The sequence below is a fragment of the Hordeum vulgare genome, chromosome 4H, assembly GCF_904849725.1.
Source record: "Hordeum vulgare subsp. vulgare chromosome 4H, MorexV3_pseudomolecules_assembly, whole genome shotgun sequence".
In the NCBI taxonomy this organism is placed as follows: Eukaryota; Viridiplantae; Streptophyta; class Magnoliopsida; order Poales; family Poaceae; genus Hordeum; species Hordeum vulgare.
Genome location: NC_058521.1, coordinates 34,953,261 through 34,977,315, shown reverse-complemented (window position 1 = coordinate 34,977,315; position 24,055 = coordinate 34,953,261). Strand labels below are relative to the sequence as shown.

The 24,055-nt window shown below is 44.4% G+C and overlaps 1 protein-coding gene across 1 annotated transcript; it reads right to left on the bottom strand.

Moving 5' to 3' along the window:
• Window positions 1-216: 216 nt before the first annotated feature.
• On the bottom strand, window positions 217-2,424 carry LOC123451121 (protein FLOWERING LOCUS T-like). Its single transcript, XM_045128132.1, has 4 exons — window positions 2,150-2,424; window positions 1,551-1,612; window positions 1,324-1,364; window positions 217-741 (listed from the first exon to the last, which is right to left on the bottom strand). Exons 1-4 carry the CDS (start codon window positions 2,354-2,356, stop codon window positions 512-514), a joined length of 540 nt encoding a protein of 179 aa, XP_044984067.1. The 5' UTR covers window positions 2,357-2,424; the 3' UTR covers window positions 217-511.
• Between the last annotated feature and the right edge of the window lie 21,631 nt (window positions 2,425-24,055).

Below are 24,055 nucleotides of genomic sequence, written 5' to 3'. Positions count from 1 at the left end.
GTGTGCTTTGTGTCTGTCCTCTTCACCATTGTTTGGCTTGAGTTTGGGCAAGGCGGGTTAGCCGCTGGTGTTTTCACGATGGATGTGGGTGCTAACCTGATCTCGGGCTGGCACGTTGCTTATAGGCGTTGTATCAGCCGTATGGGCTCTTCTTCTATGAATATATGATACACATGCTTGTGCACTTTCAAGAAGAAAAAAAACTTGTCATAAAACTTGACAGAATGCGTATATTGAAACGTCTGTATTTCAGCAACACACAACCACATTTTGGCATCTCCCAAGGACTGGAGCCCAATGCTTTTGGGATCAAGTAAACAAGGGTACATTGCAGTATTTAGTGTACTACTAAGTTACTAACTATATACTATAATTCTGACTGGACCAGTAGCATGCAATGCCCACACAACAGACAAACAAACACACAGACACACATACACACGCACACATGCAAGCATTTGTTTTGCTTCATATGCATACTTATCTCCCGGTTTCTCTCTTTCCTTCAGTATTACCTAATGGACCTCCTACCACCACAGCCATTCTCTCTTTGGCAGTTGAAGTACATCCCAGCGACAGGCGGTCCGAGATTGTAGATCGCTGCGAAGTCCCTTGTGCAGAAGTTTGCTCTCCACCCTGGTGCATAAGTCGTCTGCCTGACCGACTGCTTAAACAGTATGAAAACAAAACGATGGATTCCTGCAGTTGGACGTGGGCTCTCATAGGGGACTATTTCATTTCCTGTTGCATACAATAAATAAAACAAATTAATGGAAGTACAATGTGACTAGTGCTTTCTGTAAGTACGTCTTCACCTATTAACCGGATTAAGCATTTTCACGATAAAAAAGTGGCTCTTGATCAGATGTTTTTAAGCATTTCTTTGATAACAACTGGGTCTAATGGGTAAGAGTTCATGGATACATGAAAAGTTTCAGTATGATAAATATCCCTTTTGACACTGCTTCCAATAATTATGGCTTTGGCGATAATCAAAGCCAGAAGAAAATGTCTAATAAACCCATGTTTTGTTGAAGCTTTGGTCAAATTAGAATCATGTTCTCTTTCAAAAGCAAGCCTCTAATTTCACACTCCTTCTTTCCAAATTACTTGTTTTAGATTTGTCTAGATACGGATGTACCTAACACTAAAATGTGTATAGATATACCCACACAAATTTAAGACAACTAATTCGGAACGGAGGTAATATTTGTTACGTGGGCCGTGGCAGTGCAAGGACTCTGCAGGCTCTGAAACTTAAAACTTTAATTAATTTTAACATAAGACAGAAATGATATTGTTGCTGATAGTCAAATAACTTACCAAAACTTGCATCAGTAGTCTCTGGAATGTCAGTTACCAACCTATATATGCATGAGAAAGTCGAAATTGAGTGATTAGTATTATCTTGAGACGATAACATGCACCTCTAATCAACCAGAAAGAGGATGCATGTCAGAGGGCATGCATATAAAGCGAACGTGTACGGAGGAAAAGGCCTGTGGATTACCACTCAGCCGCGTGGAGGAAAGTAACATAGAGGAGCTTACCAATGAAGGTTCTCTCTTTTAGTAGGGTTGCTAGGGCTTGGTGAATCAGGGTCCACCATCACCTAGAAATAAGATAGATCAATACATGCTTATGAGTTAGTACGTCCTGTTCACCAATTATAGAAATTTTAAAAAATGATCTCTCCACTATTTTCTTATAAATGCTCTTGATTCTCTCAGTCTGAATGCTAATGACTGCAGTTAAATTCAGAACTTTATGGGGTTCAAATCGTGAAAATAATTAGCCAGTAAGTTTAACTTAGTTGTGCTTCAAACACAGCACTTTACCAATAGCCAAATAGTACTAAGAAAGAGCTACCCTAAGGCCAGTTTGTCCTATCAGCTAGACATTCCTCAAGGTTCTAAAGTCAACAAAAGATTATATTCCTTGCTTTTCGTCTAATATTACAAGGCAGAATTAGAGACGCTTTAGGAGAAATGCTGATCTGGGTCAACCAATATATGTAGCCATGAGAAAAGCATATTATCCACTACCTAGGACCAGTCCCTGATTTCAAGTTGAAGTCGGAAAAACCAAACTACAGCTGAAGAACTAAAGCCATCTAATTGACGTGAAGTTATCAAGCATGCACACTTACAAGCGTGTAAAGATTCCTCATGTCTCGCCCGCCAATATAAACTCTTGGAACGTTGAACACTTGGGATGGCTTGAGCTCAGACCCGTTCGTCAGCTCCTTGTTGTTGAAGAAGATCCTCAATGACGCAGTAGTCATGAAAGGGTCCACGATATCCCCAACGATGTGGCCGACGACCAATGGGTCCCTGGACATATTTATCATCGACATGATTGGGAAGAAAGGGACAGTAGTGGAGCTTGGTGAGCTAGGATAGGACAGGAGAGCTCAAATGTGGCTTGCTGTTATATGGTTTGATTAGAAGCAGAAGAGAAGGGGGCTATTTATAGAGATGGTTGATCAACACATCCTCATCACTAGCCGGAGGCCCGATTTCCACAGGAGTTTCGGAATATGTTCTAGCTAGGACATACAGAGAATATATTTGAGTGGTGACAATATGTTATCAACCTCCTCTCCATCCTTTAGGGGTTAGTGCGGGCGCATCGATCATTTACTCTCTTTCGTTTCTGAATAAATCTTTTGGCTGCCCTGTCACACATTCTCTAAATCTAGACCAGTTGGATGCATACATGTAATGCATATTATTGCCTGAAAGTTAACTAACTTTTAACCTAGGCCCCATGAAGCATGACACTGCCTGCGCTAGCTGAAATGATGACCACCTAGCTAGGTTAGATGAGAGCGGTGGAGTAATACATGTTGCCCTCATGGGGGGAAAGACACCACACTAGGAGGTAGCCTTCATTTTTTTCACTCTTAATTTAATTGGTTGTGACATCAGAGACGTGACTCATATTCACAATATGGCACTCTCTTTTCCAAAATAATGGGGCCACAGCATTTGGTTCAGCACTCTGGGTAAAGTTGCTCTGCCGAAATTATGCAGATAGTACCAGAGAGAATGAGCATGTCAAGGAAATCAACAAAGGGCACAATTATGTTGAAATTATGCATCTCCAGCCTCAGCATTCGGTTCGCCCATGCATTTTATAATTGTCTACCAGGTGTCACTAGTCCAGAAACGTGCATTCCTGTATTGATCGTCGTATCTCACCCACATAAAATCATTTTTCTTGTTACTAATTCCTGTAGTAGGAACATATTTTTTGTCCACTTAACATTGTGCATTTTCTCTTCTACCTATATTTTATGCCCAGTTCCTAGCCGCCAAACTCTTGTAATCTCTATAACATGGTTTTGTTCAATGAAATGAAACTAATTTCAAAACAAATCAAGTAAAAAAATCGAATGTTGAAATGAAGTAATTTATTGCCCAAATCTTAGCGACTTGCTATGTCGCTAGAGGCAGAGATGTCATTGACTGCCGTGGAGGACAGCTGCTTTTTCTGCCAAAGCAATTCTAGACCACCATTGACATGAGGATGAGCCTTTTGGTCAAGGTGTAGCACTAGTTCGAATTAAATGCATTTTCTAGAAGCAATATATGGGAATAGTGTATCGTGGCAAAACGGAAGATTGTAGAAATGTAAATGTGAGTGCTTTCCATTTGATTACTTTTACCTTGTTATTAATCCTCCGAGTCTGTTACAAACGTACAATTGATTCTCTAGGTTATACTGTAGTGTTACAGCCTAACGTGAGGAAACCCATATGTACTGCTGCCGACTCTCTGAAGAAGAAATGCACTTAGCTATACGCGTATACTATAAGCTCAGCTTGATTTCCCACTTAGCACTTTGCTCTCTTTTTCAGGCATGCATGGGTGTTCCTACTATATAGACCCTATTTTTTAATATACTTCTATCTATTAACCCAAGCATATCAAAATATGCTTTTCTAGAATATCAACTAACGCGGTTAGGCCAGAATACCAGATAAAGAGTAGCTAACCAGTATGCTATAAGCTTCTTATAAGTATAAAGTACTACTCCATCCATTTCAACAAGCTTTAACCAACAACTACTGTTTTTTAACTAGATTTATTTTCTAATTATTTACATATGATTGTGACTCTACCATATAAACTACACTTAAGATGGAATGCTACGGTTAATATAGCACGACCCTCGCGTCGCCCGCCGCGGGCGACTCGGGGGGAACCCAGTCGCCGCCGGCCAGACACCCCTCTTCCAGCCTACCCCACGTCGTCGTCGGAGGAGGGCCGGCCAATGAAGCCGCTTCGGGCCCCGTGATGGTGGCGGCAGGGCTGTTCTCCCCTCCCCCCGCTCGCGCCCACCTGCCCTCCTGACCCGCCCCACCCCCAGATCCGCTCCTGGCACGGGAGCCGGCCTCTCCGTGCGGCTCCCTGGTGGCCTCTTCCCCGAGCAACTCCAACCGCGGGTGGCCTCGCCCCGACTCCTGGGGCGTCGTCGTCATTCGCCCCGATTGGATCTGGGGCCTCCCCCAACCGGTTGTGGTGCCTCCTCCCTCCGTCCGGCTGCTGCATCGTGTGGCCATGCGTGGCTGCCTCCTCCTCACCGGCCGCTGCCTCCGCTAGTGGTGGTGGTGACGGTCACGTCATGGCTGTCAAAGACGGCGGGCGGGGCTGGCGTAGCGTGATGGGTTCCCTTCGAGCGGACGATTCAGCTCCTTGAAGATGCAGGGGGAAGTCAAGCAGCGAGGCAGCGGCGCTAGCCCATGCGTGACGTCTGTCGGCGTGCTGCAGGGAGGCGTGGATGGGCTGAGAGGGGTGGACGTGCGGTGATGGCCGAAGGCGATGGCGCGGAACCTATGACAATGGCGGGGCCTCCTGGTGTGATTGAATTAAGGTGAGGGTCCTAGGGTTCCTCTTGCGCCAAGACAAAGATCTGCCGGATGCGTATTCTTTCTGATCTAGCCGGAGTGGCGGGTTCCGAAAGGCTCCGCCTGCGAACTCCCATGGGCGTGTTATGCCTGGAGATTGCTGGATCGGATGGAATTAAGTTATGCCCATTGGTTCTACATTAAGGAGGGAGCGGCGTGAAGCTCTGTTGTCTGTTTCCATCAGGAGATTTTTTACTCTATGGTGAAGTCAGAGGCGGAGAATGTCATGAAATCTCAGATTGGAGGACGAGTAATGGTGATTGTAGCCTAAGGCGTTTAGGAATTTTCTTGGAGTTTCGGATCCGTAGCAGTGGTATTTAAGTGGGGGCGACATCACAGGCGAAGTTCAAGGTCCTACCTTTGAGGGTGAAAATCCAAGGTATGGCCGTAATTGGTTGTGCCTCGCAATAGCCTTGTTGAAGACATTGTTTTGAGAGCGGGGGTTATCTCCATGGTGAAAACCAAAGATTTACGATTGGGCGACGAAGGTGCACTACATTGTTTCCTTCTTGGAGGCATCGTTTTTTGAGTACTTGGACATCATATGTTGCCTTGGTGGTGGTTTTGCTGCTCCTGCAAATACTGAAACTAGCAGGACTTTTCTCTTTTAGTTTATGCTTCGTTTTTTGGCTGTGTGCATCCGTCATGTCATTAGGATATTACGTTGTTGCAGAGGCTGGATGTAATTTGTATCTCTGTGATATTAATATATGCTCTTTATAAAAAAACTATAAACTACACTTGGCAGAGGCGAGGAAGTAAAATTCTCTCCCACTTTTTACACCCTCTTCTGTCGCCCCCATCCGACCACACGAAGACACTCCTTGGTTTGATCCCTCCTACAGTCCATCCTCTGCCCTCCCCTCCTTTGCCCACTGCTGGTGAAGTTGTTGGGCAAGGCTAGTGGCGCGACTGCGGTAGGATCTACATATAAGGCTTAGCTGACCTAAAAAAATAGTACTTCTAATTTACCTTTCGGCATGCACGTGCATCTAGCTAGTAATTCTAGCGCATGTTTGGTTCCATTAGTGAACATTAGCTGCATTGCATACACATCTCAGACCAGCCTGGTTGAGCAGAAACAGCCCCAAATGCGCCATCTACAAGTTGTTTGGTTGCCTGCATCTAGGGTCCCTGCGTTAGGCAATATGCAAGTGCCCTTTGTTTGGTTGTGTGCATTGGCCCAAGATGCACATGAACACAGTGTTTGGTCGCATACGGCGTACATGGTGTGCTTACCTTGTACCCTACTTGGTGAGCTTACCCATAATGAGCACACCTAGCACACCAACGCCACAACACATCAATGGCGATGAACTGGGCGAAGATGATGAAGTTCTTCAGCTTCATCTCCAACTGACGATCTACCGTAGCACCTTCCACTTTGACACCTCCAACCTTGCCACTGTCAACACTGTTGCCTCCATGCTTTCGCACCCAGTCGGAGTAAGCTTGTTCTATTGCCTGCCTAGTCTTGAACGCTCTATGGCTATTGTTGCTATATGATGCCACTTGTGCACTGGCTTCTTCCCATGAACTGTAAACCCCTCGAGCCTTACCGATGAACACGGCATACCACTTGCCCTAGCAATGCACAAGAGCAATAGTTGAAGAAACAAATCAATGGAGCACATAAGTAGAAAAGAAGAAGTAAAACATGCATGATCATACAACATAGCAAATTCTACCTAGCACCATTGTCGAGGAAATCCTTAACTGGTACCTGCTCGGTTGGCTGGCGGATAGTGGATTAATAGGCTAATCAGCAAGTTAATCGGCCATTTAATCCATTAACGGGCGTTTTATCAATTAATCGACTACTCGGTGACCCTACAAGTAGGGATTGATCAGCATGTTAACTAGTTAATACGAATTCTTGAACAGGGCCTAGCACTACCATGATGTTATCCTACCACCACATCCAAAAGAGGGTGTCGTCCTACCACCATAAGTTCACCATCATCGTGAGCGGTTAGTATATACCACCTCACCAAAATATACAGACCATCAAATAGTTTTCCAACCGTAGCTACACAAAATGTACGTCGTCATCATCATCGTCGTCGTCGCCACCGCCATCACCATCGTCGTCGGGGATCATGCACGCTCACAGGCATCACTAATCTAGTTGTAGTGCTTGCCCAGCCAGCCCCTGAGACACACCACCATGTGAGCGTCTGCCATGGCAACAAACCCAACACCCTGGGCCTTGTTGTCAAGCAGGTGGCTGAGAGCTGCTATGAGAGCCTCGTCGCTGAAGCCACCCTCGGTGATGACAACGCCATACAGGTCAGGGTGGACGTGAAGGGGCTTGCACTCCCTGATGGCTGTTGCCACCTCCTTCACCGCCTCAGTCATGCTGCAAAAGACATTGATCTCGTCCTCCATCAAGCCTCCTCTCTTCCTCTTCCTATCATGGACGGGGTCAAAGTTCTTGTCGAAGAGCTTCTTGAAGTGCTTGTCAAGGCCATCAATGACCTCGACGTCCGGGACATGGACTGCGTAGTACTCTGCCTCCAGAACTATGGAGCAAGTGTTCTCATCCCATGAGGCGCCATTAAGGTCTCTCACCTTGGACACTTGGATCAATCGACCTCTCCACTTCCTCAGGTGGTTGTACACTTGGGCGTACACGTCCTGCCCACAGAACTCGAATACCTGCTTCGCAACGGTGTTCAAGTGCACCTCCTTGAAGCCCTTGTTAATCCTAACTCCACTAGAGATGAGCTCACACATCTTGTTCATCACGAACGTGGACATGAATGGCTGCCACTTCATGAAGTTCGACCTACCATCCTTCTTTGCCTTTGTTGTTGCAGCGGCATCAACAGGAGTTTGTTGAACGAGCACTACTGGCACAAAGACGGAATTAGATGCGAACACCTCTGAATCAGGTGCCATCTCGGACATAGGCTGCGAGTCCTGGACAAACAATGGAGGAAACTGGTTGTCCGACAAAACAAGGGCCTCACTAAGATCTTGCGTCTGCGTGGTCATGTCCTATAATCGTAGCATGTATTGACAGTAAGCATAGCACACAACATACTGGACAATCCATGAAGCAGGAGCATACATGTACATGGTTCATCACTATCATACCAAGCACATGCTTCATCACTATCATACTAAGCACATGGTTCATCGCTCTCATACTAAGCATGCCGCATAATCTATGAGCAGAAACATACATGTACAACAAACAACATGATACACATGAACCACCGCTAGCTACAAATCACAGATCTAATCACAAATAAACACAAGAACAAGGTTCAACTTCAAACTCTACTACTAATCTATCCTACCACATGCTTGAACTTCTAATCCTACCACAAATTGCAACGCAGCATAGCAATCAACGGTATGAGCTCACAGATCAGAGTACTAATCAACCAAGCATCTACATAAAACCCTAGCTCCGGCTTAGATCTAGATAGAAGGAACAAAAAGAAAGGGGTATTGAACTCACAGTTGTCATGGATGCAGCTCGAGGACAAGGGGGGAACGGTCGTAGCAGATCACCACCGGCCAGTGAAGGACTGCCGATGTCGTGGACCCCCGACCGATGAAGATACGCCGCTTACCTTCTCACCGGTGCCGATGCGCGTCGGCGAGAAAGCTCGAAAGGTGGGAGAATGGTGGCGGGAGTTGGGGCAGTGAGGGAGGGGGCTAAATAGGGCGGACTCGGCGGGAGGTGAGCCCAAATCCCCCCGCCATTTTTTCGGTGACGCGGGCGATCTCGTGCCATCTCTCTGGTCGCACGAGGTGAGAAGCGCGCCGCCCTCCCCTCCGTCGCCCGAGACAGGGTCGCAAGCTACTGCCTATTCGAGCATTTCCCGTGTGCCTAGCCTAGAGGTGCTTTAAGGTTTGTGCCATGTGGGCCGCACAGTAAACGTAGGCAACCAAACGGGCCACTTCCTTCCCACGCGGGCCAGCCTGGGCCTAATGCAGGGAACCAAACGCGTCCCTAATTAATTTTTTGTAGGAATATTCTAATTACCTTAGTTGACCAAAAAATATCTGAGGAAAAGAGGCTTGTTTAGGCGTAACATGTTATCTTGCTTATGAGATTTGCCTAGTAATAATCATGTGGCAAAGTTTGATCATGAAGATATCAAATTACAACATTAGATGATGGAGTGAATGCCTAACGAAGCGAGTGGAAGCCGTTCAAAAAGCATCGTGACTACCTTCTCTTTCCCCTTCCCTTCCCTCACGTCACTCCACGGGCGGCCAGAAGAAAACCCTAGCAAGTCGCCACCTCGTCTCCCCACCCGGCCCTCTTCCCCACCGTTGTCATCAGGTGCCACGAGGTAAAGTCCAACCGGTGTGGTTGGCCACTACTGAAAAGGTATTATAGGTCAACCCCAACTAGTAGCAGGCGTGGTGTCTATCCGGCACAACTATTTTCGAAAACAAGCAGTGGTGATTAAAAAAACCACTAGCCACAACTAAGGGCGTGTAACACCCTGGATTTTGCGCATTTCTTTTTTATTTCGATTTTGGTTTGGTTTTGATTTTCTGTGGCTTGGTAGTCTTGGAACCTAAAGGGATCACCCTTGATTTCTCTTCCCTAGTGACTTGCCAACCTCCAAACCATCTCAAGACCTCGTCATTTCCATCTTGAGCCAACCCCAATAATCTTTTCCCAGGGAATATTTGCTACCTCTTGAGCTTGCGTTGGTTTTTACCTTGAAGAGGAAAGGGTGATGCATCACACTAGCAGTAAGTATTTCCCTCAGTTTGAGAACCAAGGTATTAATCCAGTAGGAGTATCAAGGCAAGTCTCCCAAGTACCTACACAAAAACAGCTAACTTGCACCCAACGCTACAAAGGGGTTGTCAATCCCTTCACGGTTAACTGCAAGGTGAGATCTGAAGGCGGAAAGTGCAACCAAGTAAAAGTGTAAGGCTGAAAATATGATGTGAAGTAGACCCGAGGGCCATAGTGTTCACTAGAGGCTTCTCTCATGATAGAAAATATTGTGGTGGGTGAACGAATTACTGTCGAGCAATTGATAGAACCACACAAATTCATGACAATATCTAAGGCAATGATCCTACATATAGGCATCACGTCCGAGACAAGTAGACCGATACTTTCTGCATCTACTACTATTACTCCACACATCGAGCGCTATCCAGCATGCATCTAGTGTATTAAGTTCATGACAAAAGGAGTAACGCCTTAAGCAAGATGACATGATGTAGAGGGATAAATTCATGCAATAGACATAAACCCCATCTTTTTACCCTTGATGGCAACAACACGATACGTGCCTCGCTACCCCTTCTGTCACTAGGTGAGGTCACCGCACGGTATGAACCCAAAACCAAGCACTTCTCCCATTGCAAGAATTATAGATCAAGTAAGCCAAACGAAACCCACAACTCGAAGAGAATTACAAGGATATGAAATCATGCATATAAGAGATCAGAAGAAACTCAAATAAGATTCATAGATAATCTGATCATAAATCCACAATTCATCAGATCTCGACAAACACATCGGAAAAGAGGATTACATCAGATAGATCTCCATGAAGATCATGGAGAACTTAGTATTGAACATCCAAGAGAGAGAAGAAGCCATCTATCTACTACCTATGGACCCGAAGGTCTATCGTGAACTACTCACGCATCATCGGAGAGGCAATGGTGTTGATGAAGAAGCCCTCCGTGTCCGGATCCCCCTCCGGTAGGGCACCAGAACGTGCCCCAGATGGTATTTTGCAGAGACAGAAGCTTGCGGCGGCGGAAAAGTATTTTCGTGGCTCTTTTTCGTGGTTTCAGATTTTTCGGGGATTTATAGGCGGAAGAACTAGGGAAGGGGAGCCACAGGGGGCCCATAAGCCTGCTAGGCCCGACCCCCTAGGCCGGGCCTGGGTGCCTTGTGACCTCGTGCCTTGGTTCTCAAGACTCCCGCGTGTCTTCTGCTCCAGAAAAAATCTTTTCGGAGGTTTTATTCCGTTTGGACTCCGTTTTATATTCTCCTCTGAAAAAGATCAAAACACAGAAAAACAGGAAGTGTCACTTGACATTGAGTTAATAGGTTAGTCCCAAAAAAGATATGAACTGCATACAAAATATCCAAAGTTTGACAAGATAATAGCATGGAACCATCAAAAATTATAGATACGTTGGAGACATATCAAGCATCCCCAAGCTTAACTCCTGCTCGTCCTCAAGTAGGGAAGTGATAAAGACTGAATTTTTGATGTGGAGTGCTACCTAACTTATTTGTCCTTTGTAACTTCTTTCTTGTGGCATGAATGTTCAGATCCATGAGATTCAAAACAATAGTTTGCTATTGACATGAAAACAATAATACTTCAAGCAAACTAGCAAGGTAATCATGAACTTTCGAAATAACAAGGCCAAAGAAAGTTATCCCTTCAAAATCATATAGTCTGGCTATGCTCCATCATCCCCACACAACGAATTTAAATCATGCACAACCCCGGTATTGGCCAAGTAATTGTTTTCGCACTCTTAATTTCTCAAACTTTTTCAACTCTCACGCAATACATGAGCGTGAGCCATGGATATAACACTATAGGTGGAATAGAGTGTGGTGGAGGTTGTGAGGCAAAAAGGAGGAGATAGTCACATCGACTCAGCGTATCAAAGGGATATGGAGATGCCCATCAATAGATATCATTGTGAATCAGTAGGGATTACCATGCAACGGATGCACGAGAGCTATAAGTATGTGAAAGCTCAAAAGAAGAACTAGTGGATGTGCATCCAACTTGCTTGCTCACGAAGACCTAGGGCAATTTTGAGGAAGCCCATCATTGGAATATACAAGCCAAGTTATATAATGAAGATTCCCACTAGTATATTGAAGTGTCAAAACAAGAGACTTTCTATCATGAAGAAATGGTGCTATTTCGAAGCACAAGTGTGGAAAAAAGATAGTAGCATTGTCCCTTCTCTCTTTTTCTCTCATTTTTTTCAATTTTTTTGTTTGGGCACTTTGGCCTCTTTTTATATATTTTTTTTGGGGGCAACTTTGGCCTATTTTTTTTCCTCACGTGGGACAATGCTCTTATAATGATGATTGATACATCTCCAACATATCTATAATTTTTGATGGTTTCATGCTATTATCTTGTCAAACTTTGGATGTTTTGTATGCCTTTTATATCTTTTTTGGGACTAACTTATTAACTCAGTGCCAAGTGCCAGTTCCTGATTTTTCCATGTTTTTGACCATTTTGAGAGGAGGATTTTAAACGAAGTCCAAACGGAATAAAACTTCCGAAAAGATTTTTTTTCCAGAAAAGAAGATATGCAGAAAGCTTGGGAACCAAGGTAGGGAGTCCCGGGGGAGGCCACAAGCCGCCATGGCGTGGCCAGGGGGGGCCACGCCTCCCACGCTTGTGGGCTCCCTGGGCCTCCCATGGCCTAGCTCCTTCGCCTATAAATTCCCTAAAATCCCTAAAAACATCGGGAGATCCACGAAAATACTTTTCCGCCGCCGCAAGCTTCTGTCTTTGCAAGATCCCATCTGGGGCACGTTCTGGTGCCCTGACGGAGGGGGATTCGGATACGGAGGGCTTCTTCATCAACACCATGACCTCTCCGATGATGCGTGAGTAGTTCACCATAGACCTTCGGGTCCATAGCTAGTAGCTAGATGGCTTCTTCTCTCTCTTGGATCTTCAATACAAAGTTCTCCATGATCTTCATGGAGATCTATCCGATGTAATCTTCTTTTGCGGTCTGTTTGTCGAGATCCGATGAATTGTGGATTTATGATCAGATTATCTATGAATATTATTTGAGTTTCTTCCGATCTCTTATATGCATGATTTCATATCCTTGTAATTCTCTTCGAGTTGTGGGTTTTGTTTGGCCAACTTGATCTATGATTCTTGCAATGGGAGAAATGCTTGGTTTTGGGTTCATACCGTGCGGTAACCTCACCCAGTGATAGAAGGGGTAGCGAGGCACGCATCGTGTTGTTGCCATCAAGGGTAAAAAGACGGGGTTTTCATCATCGGTTTGAGTTTATCCCTCTACATCATGTCATCTTGCTTACGGCGTTACTCTGTTCGTCATGAACTCAATACACTAGATGCATGTTGGATAGCGGTCGATGTGTGGAGTAATAGTAGTAGATGCAGAAAGTATCGGTCTACTTATCTCGGACGTGATGCCTATATGTATGATCATTGCCTTAGATATCGTCATGACTTTGCGTGGTTCTATCAATTGCTCGACAGTAATTTGTTCACCCACCGTATTATTTGCTATTTTGAGAGAAGCCTCTAGCGAACACTATGGCCCCCGGGTCTACTTCACACTATATTTTCAGCCTTACTCTTTTACTTCGTTGCACTTTCCGCCTTCAGATCTCACTTTGCAATCAATCTTGAAGGGATTGACAACCCCTTTATAGCATTGGGTGCAAGCTCTTTTGTGTTTGCGCAGGTACTCTGGACTTGGCGAGATTCTCCTACTTGATTGATACCTTGGTTCTCAAACTGAGGGAAATACTTACTGCTCCTGTGCTGCATCACCCTTTCCTCTTCAAGTGAAAAACCAACGCAAGCCTAGTCTCCGTCAACGTGCCAATTCCTGGCGCTTTTGTTTGAGAAGTAGCAATGATCATCACACTTTTATTTACTCACAGCTCAATGCTAGAACAATGATGAATCTATAGGAAATGCCTCCGCCAGTGTAACGGGATGTGTAACGATCTAGCTTAGCGTATGACGTTGAAACATCTCGCTAGCTATCTTACGATCATGCAATGGCAATATGAAAGTGAAGGCACAAGTCATGAGACGGAACGGTGGGAGTTGCATGGCAATATATCTCGAAATGGCTATGAAAATGCCATAATAGGTAGGTACGATGGCTGTTTTGAGGAAGGTATATGGTGGGTTTGTGCACCGGCAAAAGTTGCGCGGCACTAGAGAGGCTAGCAATGGTGGAAGGTGAAAGTGCATCTATACCATGGACTCACATTAGTCATGTAGAACTCATATACTTATTGCGAAAGTTTTTATTAGTAATCAAAACAAAGTGCTAAACGCATACTCCTAGGGGAAGGGTTGGTAGGTGTTGATGAAGAAGCCCTCCGTGTCCGGATCCCCCTCTGGTAGGGCACCAGAACGTGCCCCAGATGGTATTTTGCAGAGACAGAAGCTTGCGGCGGCGGAAAAGTATTTTCGTGGCTCTTTTTCGTGGTTTCAGATTTTTCGGGGATTTATAGGCGGAAGAACTAGGGCAGGGGAGCCACAGGGGGCCCATAAACCTGCTAGGCCCGACCCCCTAGGCCGGGCCTGGGTGGCTTGTGACCTCGTGCCATGGTTCTCAAGTCTCCCGCGTGTCTTCTGTTACAGAAAAAATCTTTTCAGAGGTTTATTCCGTTTGGACTCCGTTTGATGTTCTCCTCTGAAAAAGGTCAAAAACACGGAAAAACAGGAACTGGCACTTGGCACTGAGTTAATAGGTTAGGCCCACAAAATATATAAAATGCATACAAAATATCCAAAGTTTGACAAGATAATAGCATGGAACCATAAAAAATTATAGATACGTTGGAGACGTATCAATATTCACTACAAGAAATATGCTCATACATGACGTTCTTTCAGATGTCGTTGATGAATTCGTCATAAATCTATGACGATTTCATCCGAGATTGTCGTAAGCCGTTTGAGAGGATCAAATCTACATATAAATTACGATGATGTGAGTCAAAAACGTCATAACCGCATAAGTTGAGATTGTCATAACTTTTACGACGATTATAAAAATGTCGTAACATGTTCTAACTATGTTGACATGTCACTCGTAGGTCCATTCTATCCCACCTCATCCTAGTTTATGAAGCAACTTCATCCTAGCTGGATTTTTGCAAATATTTTGGAGTATCTATGAAGAAGTAGATACTTTTGTACCTAAAAAATATTTTTTGAAAAAAGAAATAGCAAACTATAATGCAGCTACAATTCAAATTTAACCCATTTCCAACTGAATTGAGGAAAACTTGTCTTTTTCACGAGAGGTGGATAAATTTTTTTGACACACAACCATTTTGTCAATTGTACATTAAATATGCCTAGTATTTTAGAAAAATGATTTGGTCCAATTTCGCACAAATATATGGTAGGTCCTTCACAAAAAAACTCATTTTAAGCATTTGAAAAATGGAAAATGAGGTTAATATCTTAAATGTTTACCGTTAATAAGAGGATAAAAACTACTCCCTACATAAAATAATATAAGAGCGTATTGATCACTATTCTAGTGATGCAAACACTTTTAAAATAGTTTATAGAGGGGGTATAAAAGAAACAAAAAACAAAATTATACTCCCTCCGTTCCTAAATATAAGTCTTTGTAGAGGTTTCACTAGTGGACTACATACAGATGTATATAGACATATTTTAGAGTGTACATTCAATCATTTTGTTCCGCATGTAGACCCCTAGTAAAATCGTTTAAAACACTTATATTTAGGAACGGAGGGAGTATAAACTTAACTCTGATTGGTGAAATTAGTTGTGGGATGGATCGATGGCATGCCAAACATCTGTCCATCCATCCATCCGTCCATCCGTCCATCCTAGCACTCCTCTGATCCTCTCTCTCTCTGGCAGCAACCCCCTCTCTCTCAGCGCACCCGAACCCTAGCCCGCTCCTCGATCTAGATCCCTTGCAGTCGCCTCCCACCACGACTTCCTCTCCCCTCGCAGCCGGTCTGCACCCTCCTTCTCCCCCACCCGATCCAGATCCCTTGCAGACTCCTCCCACTGGTTTCTGGGTGCTCTCCAGCCCGCCCATGGCTTCCGTGGTGGCGAGATCCAGCCTCTGCTCCCTGGCGGCGCGTGCCAGGGCCCCCGCCCCGGCCCCGACCGGACGCCGCATGTCCTCCTCCGCCCACGACGACGCAGGCCATGGGCATAAAAAATATCATTACCACCAGACCAGACGCCGAGCCACCGACGAAGCACGGCTCCTCAGTCCCCACCCCACCACCCCACATCACCCCACAGCGCAGCGTAGCACGGCCGTCCCACCATCTGCCCTCGGCGCGGAGGCGATGGCGGACGGGTCTTCGTCGTCGTCGTGGGGCCCGAGCCCTGCGGCGGTGACGGCGCTGGTGGCGCTGCTCGGGCTCGGCGTCACGGCCTACATCGTCGGCCCGCCGCTCTACTGGCACGTCGCCGAGGCGCTCGACCGCTCGCCAGGGGCCTGCCACGCGTGCGCCTGCGACTACGACGTGCTCCCGCTGCCCCAGCTCCCCGAAGGTACCCCTCTTGCTGTCGGTGCCCCCTGGCCCGACCTACTCGCTCAGATCTCCTTGTAAGACCACCGCAATTCCTTTACGTGTGTGATTTCGTTCAATGTTCTTGTAGCCGCTGGCTATCGCGTTCTGCTGTGGACGAGACACGATAGGGTTGGGAATAGGCTACGAACTTGGCATGATATATTAAATTAGGAGATCTGTGGATTTTGATGGGGGCGTTCTAACCTGTGAATTCAAAATCGTAACATGCGTGCATAGATTAGCTTACTCCGTTTGTTCAATGCGTATGCATCAGATTTATATATGCCTGGCCTTGCCATGGCTGATTGATTACAACCTTAGGCATGCTTCAAGTTTGGGGTGGGTGGGACAAAGGTGTTTTCAGTTATTCAGAAGTCAGAACATTGGTTCAGGTTGTAGCCGAGTAATTATGTTTCCAGTTATTCGGAAGTCAGAACGTTGGTTCAGGTTGTAGCCGAGCAATCATATATGGTCATTGGACAAGATATGTTGAATGTATAACACGCCATGGTAATGAACAACGATGACAAAGCTGTCATCAGTGCTTCAAGAAACATGAACGCACTCTCGTCGACACACTAAATTCAGCCTAATATCCGGTCTATGCAGGAGACAAATAAGATGAGAGGGAGAGAGAAGGAATGTAAGGAGGGAAGAAGAGAGTGGAAAGAGGAGTGGGAGTCACTGACCGAGCGTCAGTCTGCGTTGGTGGGTCGGGCACACTTGGATCACTCACTTTCTTCGTCCCCTCCTCACCCCTTGCAGCCGCTCTCCCTGTCCTGCCTGCCGCCACTGCCTCGAGGCTCTCTCAACCTTTCATTACCATGGCGTGTTATACATTACCTTTACTGTCACGCATGGAAACCTTTAAAAAATATCATTACCAGTTTGTGGATTTGCGTTCCTTTTTAACTGTCAAGCTCCTAATCGTTGTTGCTCTGTAGTGGCCGTAGATGAGAACAACTTCTTTATTCAAATCTCCTATTGCACACTGAATTAGTCAAATGTATGCATTTACACCTCTTTTTAACTATGTGATACAGCAGAAGTCGAGCCTTCATGAATGAATTCTCTGTCTTTGCTGCATGATTTCAGTTATCTGTCTTCAGACATGGCTTGTTTACATGACTGACTGAGGTTTTGTTGGTTATCTTCAGATATGGTATAGCAATGTTCCTCATACCAAGCTGGTGCAGTACAAGGGGGAGCAGAACTGGGTTAATGTCTCTGGGGAGCATCTGGTCTTTCCAGGAGGCGGAACTCAGATCAAGCATGGTGCTTTGCATTACATTGATTTCATTCAGGAGGTAACGCTCGTTCTCAAGTTGATAAGTTCAGAGCCTTTGCGTTGTGAAAAAACAATTGCAACAATTTATATAGAATAAGTTGCTCTAGGCATGCTATCTATGGTCAGATAATGCAAATGATTCATTGAGTAGGTGCCCTGCACACATTTCTGTAGAACTGAATTATATGTAACAGGATTATTCTTTCCTTGTGAAAAAAGGATAATACACTAGATTTCGGAATTCATTGTAGTTAAAACTTAAAATGGAAAGGTGCCATAGCACCCAGGTCTCCCGACACCCGTTTTTCTGGTGCGTCCAATTTTTTTAAAGATTCGAGCTGAGGACTAGACAACAGCAGGTCATTTGCGTCTGCATGTTAATTAAAAAGTTCTTTTACATAGCAGAACAAGGTCGGTCCTAGGTTGCAGGAGACAGAGTAGGTGTGACAGCACCGTGGTAGCCTGACACGAAGGTTAGGCCCTGCTGGCTGCTGCAGTCTATTTTTTCTGACATAATACTAGTCACAAGTGAGGCCAGGTCACTTGATTAGTCACATGTGAGTAGCAGGGAGAGGAGAAAAGAGAGATAGAGAGAGGTGGTGCTTTTTCTGAAAGTGAGAGAGAAATAAGTAATGATAGGAGAAAAAAGAAAAGTGAGGAGAAATAAAGTTTGAGGGGAAAACTATTCATCAATGTTCTATCGTGGTAACAGATTTCTGAGGTTATTTCTTGGGGTTTGACTCTATGGTACTCTATTCCTGTTAAATAAATCATGGTAAGGTGAAACTTCATGCTCATCACTGTACCACCATGTAGTCATCGTGGACTTTGTTGTGTACTATTGGAGTCATGAGCCCAATACGTAGATGGCTAGAAGGCCTAGATGTAGCCATGTCAGATCAACAATGCATATGCAGCTTACTGTTTGCGTTCCTCAAATCACACGAGAGCTGCAGGTGGTGGTCCAAATCTCGAAAGTACTCAAACAGATATGAACGGTTCGATAGTGGGGTGTCGGGACACCCGGGAGCTAAAAATCCAGTCTCAACTTAAAACTGAAGTTCTTTATTTGACATGTCTGATGCTACTACACAGGCAAAGAAAGATGTGGCATGGGGAAAACGGACCCGTGTAGTTCTAGACGTTGGCTGTGGAGTTGCTAGCTTTGGATGATATCTATTTGATAGAGATGCGCTTGCGATGTCGTTTGCACCTAAAGATGAGCATGAAGCTCAGGTGCAGTTTTACCTTCTTTGTACCCTATATATTGTTTTTTTGGAATTTTAGGGCCATCCTAATTATTTGGATAGTTAGGGCCATCCTAATTATTTCGAATTTTAGGGCATTCTAAATTAGTTGGAATAGTTTGTCAGCATTGCTGGATATGAATCCAATATGCATCAGTTGTAATATTTCTGGAACCATGTCATCACCACATATTTTAACTGAAATGAATATATAATTAAATTCAGATCCTTGTTAAGATATGGATACGTGCAAGTTATGCTTTTGCAGTACTTAATAAGTTAACAAAAATAATGTGTTCGACAATTCCTTCAAGCTTTTCCTTCAAATTTTTTGGATTTGATTAAATTGAAAAGATAGCTAAATGTTTCAGTTTAGTAGTTCTAAATGTGGCATGTTTGGTAATCATGGGGAGATGTTTGATTGTGATCAATGTTGCAGCTAATTGTCACATGACTCTTTGTCTGCTTGGATTCCTTTCTGTCTTTCCTCACCATTATGCCTGCAAGAATTGTGATGACAGTTTGGCGAGTGCTGAAAACCAGGTGGGTTCACGATGATGACGTAAACTTGATGATTTACACATTGCTGAATGCTAGTTAAGTGTCTGATTATGTGATTGCTATCATCCATTGCCAGTATTAGTCTAGTTGGTAGGTCGTACCTTTTCTATTTTTAAAGTGGCAAACATTTATGATAGCCATGACTTTACCAGTGGGAGAAATCCTCTTAAATTATTTACATTCATGCTGCACGAAGTGCTTGTAGCGTTGAGTGATTTTTCATCTGTTTACCTATATTTGCCATTTTATTGTACACACTACACATCACTCTTCCATAGTTTATTATTTTGTGAGGATGTGTTGCAAGTTTTGTTCAACTCAGCTGAGGGACTGTCAACGTGTTCAACTGACATGGTTACATTCGAACTGTTGCGGTTCCTTTTGGATGGTGCTATTGCTGTCCTCACATTTGATATCCTTGGCTCCAAACTATTTTGTCTTACTTTTACATGCCTTTGTTTAATTTATTACATTCTACAAGTTTGTGGTGTCAGAATTCCCCAATTCAAAGGAAAACTATGCAGCCCACACTAATATGTAGCACCGAGCTGATTATAAGCTCACAGTAAAGATATGGTAGTCATCGTGTAATGTTAGTTTTAGTTGGAATCACAGTGACTTGAGTTTTATTTAACATAAGTTCGTCCAACTTTCAGTTAGATTGTAAGTTTATAATGATACGTCTAATGTTTTTTGTTTTGTCTTGACATCTAGTATAATGGATATATTTTGTGATTTGAAGTTACTGATCTGTGCTCTGGTGTAATATTACGGTCTAATGTTTTTTGTTTTGTCTCTTTTTCTATTGCTAGGGAAGTGGTGACAAGATGTCGATGATGCCTACTTGGGACATTCAAATCAAAACAACATAATTTTTTTTCAACTTATGTCTCATATTAGAGTGGAACGAACTCCATTGTTAGCAGATGTGTCATTGTTCTATTGTGCAATTCTGTTCGTTCTTGCTATATTCCTGTGTAAGAAAATGTATTCATGAGATGACTTATTATGTTATGTAAACCTGAGAGATGTATTATGCGATGTTATATGATGGATGATTTTAATTCGATTTGGAGTTTTCTTGATTTGAATATGAAATAGTGTTGGATTTAATATTGGACAAATAATTGGGTTGAAAAGGCCCAACAAATAGAAATGAAACCAAGTTCTGGAACAAAAATTTGCTGAATTCAAAAATGAAAAAAGGCCAAAACTGAAACTGGACCAAATGTATTTGGGCATTAAAAGGCCAAGGCCCAAATTATAATGATAAAAAAATTCGATTTTTTTTACTAAAGTGGCTGTAAATAGGCTAAGGCCCAAAAAGAAGCCCAATAAGAAAAAGCCCAAAAAAATAAAACCAACCCATGTGATCAATTGAAATGGGTTGGGCTGATTTCAACCATGATGTTTTGATTTCGTCGTAATTTTGCCACGTAGGACTGCCACGTAGGACTGGGTTTGATTGCCAACGACGATTTAGGATCGTCGTAAAGGTTACGACGATCCAGGAATCGTCGTAAAAGTTATGACGATTTTGATCAAAACATCGCTGCTGTTCATTTGTGACGCTCCGTTTTCGATGCTTGGTTTTTCGCCGTGAGATCGTCGTAAATTAAAAACCGTGATGATGTAGCAACGAAAAAATAGCGTAGTGTATTAGCATATTCTTGTAGTGATTCTTTTTTCTTTTAAAAAATAATCATTATTTTGGCTAAGGATATTTCTTGGCAAATTTCCAAAGTTTCTGATCCAGAGGAAGCTTTGTGAAGCAAGTGCTAGCTAAGAGTATTCAAATGAGTTGAACCTTTGCCATAATCTCAATATGCTCAAATCGTGCCTCTCCACCAAATTTGAGCATCACTCCTTCAACCATGTGACCACAACATCAAATCTTGGTCTCTGGTCATTATTTTGGATTATGAAGCAACTATAATTTATGTTTCTCTATAAATTCTGAAATTTTACCAGGACATTCACCCACCTATAAAACATCTTTCAACCAAATTTGAGCTCATTTTATCCAGCCATTTACCCCTAGTAATTTTCCTAAGATTCTGTCCAGTAGGATGCTGTGTGAAGGAAGTACCACTTTGATTTATCCAGATGGCATGAAATTTGTACATCATCCTCACATGCCTAAATAATTCATCTCCTCCAGATTTGAGATCCATCCAAGTAAGTATGTGAGTGCCACATCAAAATCTTTGTTCTGGACCAGATTGATGAGTTACAAAGCATCTCTATTAAATCTTGGTCCCGTGCTTCTCAAACTTCACAGGATTATACTCCTTCCTACCCTAATCCTCCTAGAGATCTTATTTGACCCTTATCACCTTCCTGTTGACCATAGTAATGTGCCCAAGTTTGCTGCAGAAAACTTCCAGTGAAGCCTCCCATCTCCTCTTTGTTTCTTTTGCTGATCTATCTCCTCAGTAGGACCCCTCCTTGGAAGGACTCTCTGGTAGACATGGTGCTGCATGCAAGGGTGCACCACGTGCACCAGTTCATGCAGTGACCATGCCTTTGGCATGCCATTCGTGCGTTCTGTGCATTGGGGCCCTTGGGGTTGTCGGTTTCCTCCTCTCCCTTGACCCCTAGGCATGTCCAGCAGCTTCCCCGCGTCATATCCTTCCTCCTGAACCCCTCTCCCCCTCCGGATTCTTCTTCGCCACGTCGCGACGAGCTCCGCCCTGTTATGTCCGTGTCAGCCATTGTTGTCTTCTCCCTCAAGCTCTCTCGAGTGCCCGCGAGCTGTCTCTCCTCCTCGCGAAGCCTCCCGACCCTGCTTCCGTCCATGGCCAGCTCACTACGAGGTCCAGTGTGTGGCTAAGGCCGCCACGGTGGTGGAGCTCATCCACTCGCCGTCGGGCGACTATAAATAGGCCGCCCCGGAGCCCTTTGAGCTCACCACTAGCCTCCCCTCTCTCCTCTACCCCACCCCAGATACCTGCCCGAGCCCCGAAGCCTCTCCTTGCCGCCTTGTGCCGCCACGGCCGCTGCCTTCTGTCTCCACCTCGACTGGCCGCCTCAGTGCGCCCCCACCTCCGCCTCGACCACCCACGGGCGCGGGAAGGAGATGCGAGCCCATCGCCATAGCTGGCCGAGCCCGCCGTCCCTTGCCTTGCCGACATCTACCACTGCCGGCCTCCCCTGTTGCCCTGTTGGGAGGTAGAAGAAACAAGCGAGGAGGAGAGAAAGTGATGAGGCGGGGCCCACACGTCAGCCAGAGAGAGAGAGTCAACCCGCCAGCTAGATAAGTGGACGCGCTCCCAAGGCGTTTCCGTTTTCCCTACGGGAAGGAGCATTCTGCCCAAATGCGCGACTAGCCACTCTGCCCAGGGACCCGGATGCAATTATTTATTTTGCAGAATAGTCCCCGGCAGACAAACACTCATATCTTTTTGCTCAGGACTCCAATTCTGGTGATTCCAATGCCCACGTCTTCGTCTTGTAGAGCCCGTCAAGTTGGTATCATTTTCACTATGATTTCACATAGTGGAAATGACCGGTTTGCCCTTGCCGTAAACAGCCCCTCCTCCGAGAGAGAACTGTTTCCGGCAATTCCTTCCGCGAACTTCTCACCCTTCTTCCTGGTGGATCCCTCATCCCAGGCAAGCCACAACCCTCATTTGCATAATTGCATTGCAATATCATAGTTTAACCAATTACTTTAACTGCAATGATAACTATTTGCAGTATGGATTAAATTATGCAATGTTTTAATAAATTCTTGAATAGGTGACTACCGTGTTGAGTACGGGACTGTTAGTAACTAGTATTTTACCCACTAGTTTACACCATACTGTTGGAGATTACTGTCTATGATTATTTTGGGTTTCATCCGGCAGTTGGTGGATATGAACCAATAGAAGTGGCTTGAGCTTCTTGGTTACTGGGTTACCATGATATCGGAGTGTCATCTATGACAGAAATATTATTCGGGGATAAGATACTTAGTTGGTTGATCAAGAGTCACCTGTCCGGGCTTACCCGTGCAGCCACATTTGCCGGTATGGGACGACCTTGACTTGGTCTAATCGCGTGCTCTTTCATCGGTACCTCCAAAGAGGGAGGGTTATGCACGCGCGCTAACCTCATCAGGTAGGCGGTGATAACCCTGTGAGCCAGTTGAGTTTTTGTGTGGGTACCCGTCCCCGTTTGGAACAGTTTTGTTTGGCCACCCAGGGCAGGACTCTGGGGGAGGATGAATGCCAGTGGTATGATGGAAGAGACACACGGGCCCTCGTTTGCTTGAATTCATTGCTTTTTCTATATATTTTAATTGATTTTAAACGATATCAATTCATTGATTGTGCTATGTTCGTGCTCACGTGATGTTGTACTATGACGGATGAATATGATACAATTTCTTGTGCTATATGTTGATGATCATGGTTTGATATAAAGTGAATAGGAAAGAGTGCCAAAGTTTTGACAAAATGTTGAGTCTCTTCCATTTTGTCATTCAACACATACTATTATCAGCAAAGGATATGCCTTTTTCTATAAAGTGGCGATGACCAGTGGTGAATTTCATTGTGATTCATTGTGTTCTTTTATAGGGAATAGAAAAGAATGCCAAAATTTTGATGAAATGTTGATTCACTTCCATTTTATGTAATTTTTGTCATTCAATACGTCCAATTTTTAGCAAAGATTATGTCATACTTTTTAGAAAAATGGCGCTCCCAGGTGGTGAATTTCATTGCGGTTCATTGTGTTCTTTTAATGGGAACATAAAAGAGTGTCAATGT

What these genes read in the sequence shown, in the direction of transcription:
- LOC123451121 (XM_045128132.1), bottom strand. Translation starts at nt 2,356, where the DNA reads ATGTCGATGATAAATATGTCCAGGGACCCATTGGTCGTCGGCCACATC. An exon ending in TGAGGAATCTTTACACGCTT is followed by an intron (nt 1,613 to 2,149) that starts GTAAGTGTGCAT and finishes TCTTATTTCTAG; the next exon opens with GTGATGGTGGACCCTGATTC. An exon ending in AAAAGAGAGAACCTTCATTG is followed by an intron (nt 1,365 to 1,550) that starts GTAAGCTCCTCT and finishes ATGCATATATAG; the next exon opens with GTTGGTAACTGACATTCCAG.